Source organism: Rhinopithecus bieti, unplaced genomic scaffold, assembly GCF_001698545.2.
Source record: "Rhinopithecus bieti isolate Rb0 unplaced genomic scaffold, ASM169854v2 scaffold_2409, whole genome shotgun sequence".
Taxonomy (NCBI): domain Eukaryota; kingdom Metazoa; phylum Chordata; class Mammalia; order Primates; family Cercopithecidae; genus Rhinopithecus; species Rhinopithecus bieti.
In genome coordinates, this window is record NW_016803686.1 from 391,219 (window position 1) to 396,129 (window position 4,911).

Sequence of the window (4,911 nt, forward strand, 5' to 3'; positions counted from 1 at the left end):
CAGGATGGTCTCGATCTCCTGACCTCGTGATCCGCCCGTCTCGGCCTCCCAAAGTGCTGGGATTACAGGCTTGAGCCACCGCGCCCGGCCGAACAAACGGATTTTTATAAATACAATGACGGGCTGAACTCTTTATAGCAAGAATGAGATTCTTTTAAGATATAGCTTTATAGACAATGATGTCCTCAACCAGTAAATAGAGACTACTAATCAAAGATGTCTATATTTGGAGAGAGAACTGATGATCTCTTAACTCAGCAAAAAGTTTTGCCTAACCGCTAGTTATAAATGTCTGTTAAATTTAATCTAAGCTGGTTATCTCACTTCAGTGCCTTGCTCAAAATCAGTTTTATAGCTTTTCCTTCCTATTTTTTCTTTTTGTATCAAAGAAGGAACTTTATTTATTTATTTGTTTTTGAAATGGAATCTTGCTGTGTCACCCAGTCTGGAATGCAGTGACACCATCTTGGCTCACTACAACCTCCGCCTCCTGGGTTCAAGCAATTCTCCTGCCTCAGCCTCCCTAGTAGCTGGGATTACAGGTGCCCGCCACCAAGCCCAGCTAATTTTTGTGTTTTTAGTAGAAATGGGGTTTCACTATGTTGGCCAGACTGGTCTCAAACTCCTGACCTCAGGTGATCCGCCTGCCTCGGCCTCCAAAAGTGCTGGGATTACAGGTGTGAGCCACCGCCCAGCCAGAGAAGGACCTTTAAAAGCAGTGAGTGTAATTTATGCTGTTCCTTAGTGGGTTTTGTACAGACATGTATTTTTGTTTTTCAGCTAAGGAGACGTCAGAGGGTGATGGTGGCAGTAGTTGGTACCTCACAGCTGGGCACTGATCAGGTAGGGGTTGTCAGTATTGTTTAGGGTAATGTATAACTTTTCCTATTAGTGGGAGATTAGTCATGGGGGACTCTTGTATATACCAAACAGGCAAGAGACTTACTGCAGTTTATCAGTGCCATTTTACTAAAAACTCCCAGTGAGACAAAAATACTCAAGTTTTTTAGACTGGTCTTCCTCTCACAGGTCTGCCACCCCTGTGTATTGTCTTGTTACATACTTTGTACTTCACCCATTTATTATTTGTTTTCCATTTATTTCTCTCCCCACTATAAAATATGCTTCACAAGGCTTGGGTTTTTTTTGTCTTTTTGGTTAATCGATGTATCTCAAGTGCCTGGAATAGTATTTGGCATTTGTAGGTGTTCAGTGTATTGAATGAATAAATATAGAAAAGCCTGATGATAAATCAAGTAAATATCAGAAAGGGGATTGGAGAGCACAGGATTAGAAAAAAGGGTGTTAGATATTCCCAGTGAAAAGTATTATTAAATTTTGTTGGCTTGATATGCTCCATTTCAGTATAGGAATATACTGAATAGACTGTTCATACATTCATTCATTTTTTTCAGCCATTCAGCACACTATTTAGCAGTGTTTTTTATAGATAGTTCTGTCTTTACTCTGATAAAATTTGTATTCCATATTGTTGTTCTTGGACCTCTTTCTCTCACCTTTTCTGTCTTCTTCCGAGAAATCATAATTTCTGTTACTGCTTTGTTTAGTTGATCATCCATTTACTGAACATCCTTCACACTGTGCTAGGTAATGGCATTTATAGATGAGTAAGACATCATTCTTTCCTTTAAACAGTTCATGATTTGGAGATGATATAGAAGTAAACAAGCAAGTAAGTACAGTAATAGGAGTGTGTACTATGCAGAACAGTAGCATGGAGGAAGGAGCGCTTTCCTGTCTACAGGAAAGATTTCCTGAGGAGCTGATGTCTACCATGAACAGCAACTTTAGTGATCTGTGCCCATTAGCGGCCATTTTAAAAAGCATACATAAAAGTAGACAGAATTGTATGATGAACCCCCATCTAGCCATCATCCAGCTTTAACAATGGTCAAATTCATTTCGTCTTACCTCCCACATACTGCTCTAGTTACACTGATAGAAGATCTAGAAGCTTGGTCAGATTCAGAATTTTTTTTTTTTTTGGCAAGCAGCCTTTCTTTTAAGATTTTGGTTTCTCAAAATAATAAACTGTTCATTTCTTTTAAGTTTTCTAATATGCTCACTTTCCTATTTTGATTATCGTAGAACTCTTCCCTGGTCTTCACAGAAATTAATTTTTTTCTTGTCTTTGGCATATTGTCTTTCTCTAGTTTGCTTTTGACTCTGGGCAGTTTAACAATTTGCTTGTATTTCCTATCCATGATTCTCCAGTGTTATATTTTCTGCCTCTTATTCTTCTCTTTGTAGACTTGGGCTGTATAGATCATGATTCTTTTTTTGAGACATGGTCTCACTCTGTTTGCCCAGACTGGTGTGCAGTGGTGTGAACATGGCTCATTGCAGCCTCAACCTCCTGGGCTCAAGTCATCCTCTTACCTCAGCTTCTTTTTGAGAAGTCTCACTCTGTTGCCCAGGCTGGAGTGCAATGGCACAATCTTGGCTCACTGCAACCTCTGCCTCCTGCCACCTCAGCTTCTTGAGTAGCTGGGACCATAGGTGCGTGCCACCACACCTGACTAAGGTATTTATTTTTATTTATTTTTTATTTTTTGTAGAGATGGGGTCTTGCCATGTTGCCCAGACTGCCAGGCTGGTCTTGAACTTCTAGGCTCAAGCAATTCTGCCTCTGCCTCCCAAAGTGGTGGGATTACAGATGTGAGCCATTACACCCAATCTGAATATTTGTTCTTATCTGAAATGTGGAATTATGCAGTGAATCAGTAGGTGATTTTATTCCTCTCTTTCTGTCACTCTTGTCTGTTCTTGCTCTATGGTTTTTCAGTCTCCTTTATACTAGACATTGCCTTTATTATTATATTTTTAAAAATTGCTTCATATTTACCTTGACTAGAACTCAAAAACAAATTCATGTCTTTACCTCAAATTTTCTTTTGGTGGAGTGGTGCAATATTTATAGAAGTAGAAGCAGTGCTGTAAGGAAGTTCTTAGGTGTCATATTTTGCCTCAAAGTGAGGTTTTCATTTTCATGTTTTGAATCTCATCTTTGTTGCATTGCATTACTCTCTAGGCTCCTATTCATTTCTTTCCCTCAGGAGCTCAGCATTCTTTGCCCTATCCTCCTGAACCCTATAATCCCTGCTACATTTCCAGATGGTTGTCTTGCTCAAATGGTCATTGAGAATTCTAAAGTTCCTCGCTTTCCCCAACCCTCCTTGAGGGAAAAGGAACATACTCTTTGGAATGTGGTACTTCTTACCATCAGGTGGCAGGCACTACACACTATTCCATTTATTTTATTTCATTTTATTTTTTCAATACGGAGTTTCACTGTTGTTACCCAGGCTGAAGTACAATGAAGTTGCAGCTCACTGCAACCTCCGCCTCCTGGGTTCAGGCGATTCTCCTGCCTCAGCCTCCCGAGTAGCTGGGATTACAGGCGAGCGCCACCACGCCTGGCTAATTTTTACATTTTTAGTAGAGACGGGGTTTTACCATGTTTGTCAGGCTGGTCTCAAACTCCTGACCTCAGGTGATCCACCCGCCCCAGCCTCCTAAAGTGGTGGAATTACAGGCGTGAGCCACCACGCCTGGCCAGTTCAAATTATTTTTACAGCTTTAGGAATGATAGAAACAATAATACATTATCTGGTAAAGAAACAAGTTGATGTGGGAACTGGTAAGAAGAAGACTTAGAAATGAAAGTAAAGATACAGTTGCTAACAAATACAAATGTATTTTCCTTTTATGTGATGCAAGTGTACACAATATATAGAAGTGTATATAATAGGTGAAGCTTAATGGAAAGTAAATAATACATTGGACTGTTTTGATTAGTTTGATTTTTCCAAGACTGTTGAAGTATTTTAAACTATCGTCTTTATAAACACCAAATAGTAAGAACATTAAGTACCTAATAGATATGACTATTTGGAGCTATACTGCTATTTGAGAATAAAACATAAAACCCCTGCTGTTTGATTGTAAAACGCAGAGTCCCCTGGGTGAGGAAAATTGACTCTTGGTAAACGCTGCCTTCACAAATCCAGATAATATGACAAAACTATTGCTTACCGGCTGGTTGTGGTGGCTCATGCCTGTAATCCCAGCACTTTGGGAGGCCAAGGCGGGTGGATCACCAGAGTTCAGGAGTTTAAGACCAGCCTGGCCAACATGATGAAACCCGGTCTCTACTGAAAACACAAAAATTAGTTGAGTGGTGGGTACTTGTAATCCCACCACTTGGGAGGCTGAGGCAGGAGAATTGCTTGACCCCGGGAGGTGGAGCTTGCAGTGAGCTCAGATCGTGCCATAGTATTCCAGCCTGTGTGACAAGAACGAGACTCTGTTTCAAAACAAGCAAACAAACAAAAAAACTATTGCTTACCTACTTGTGCTACTGAAGACTAGGTTTGTAAACTTTCTCTCCTGAACTTTCATGAGAGTGCAGTTATTAACTACATTACCTACTTCTTGATATGTGCTTAACAAGAGAAATACATAATGATTTGCAGCTCTTCAGAAGTTGGGATAATTTTGGAGAAAGGAAGAGAAATAGAGCAAATGTCTAATTCCTGTGGAAATTTAAGCAGATGTAAAATGAAAACTCTTGGCCTTAAAAATGTATTTTTTCATTATTGAAGTGTGTCGACTATAAGAATGGTAACCCCTGGAGCTTTCTTAACACAACTATTGTTTATGATTTGATGTGTTTACTGCTTGTCTATTTGTAGGTGTTTGTATTTTGTATAGTGTTAAATATATATATTTTATATTGTAATTTTTATTTTTTATATGTATATTCCTCTAGTTACAAAACAGACTAAGAGAGAGTATTTTTAAGTTGTGATTGGCTTAAGCAGGTTTAAACTTGTAGTTCCAAATGCACTTCTTTTTTCTTTTCTGTTTTTTTTTTTTTTTTTTTTTTTT

At 39.0% G+C, this 4,911-nt stretch overlaps 1 protein-coding gene across 1 annotated transcript in view; it reads left to right on the plus strand.

Moving 5' to 3' along the window:
* The window catches only part of IPO11 (importin 11), a 233,060-nt gene that overhangs the window by 10,077 nt on the left and 218,072 nt on the right, over positions 1–4,911 (plus strand). Inside the window, exon 2 of the mRNA XM_017850710.1 lies at positions 781–843. Coding sequence (XP_017706199.1) covers positions 802–843 — 42 coding nt within the window. The 5' untranslated portion in view covers positions 781–801. The remainder of the gene's footprint in view (positions 1–780; positions 844–4,911) is intronic.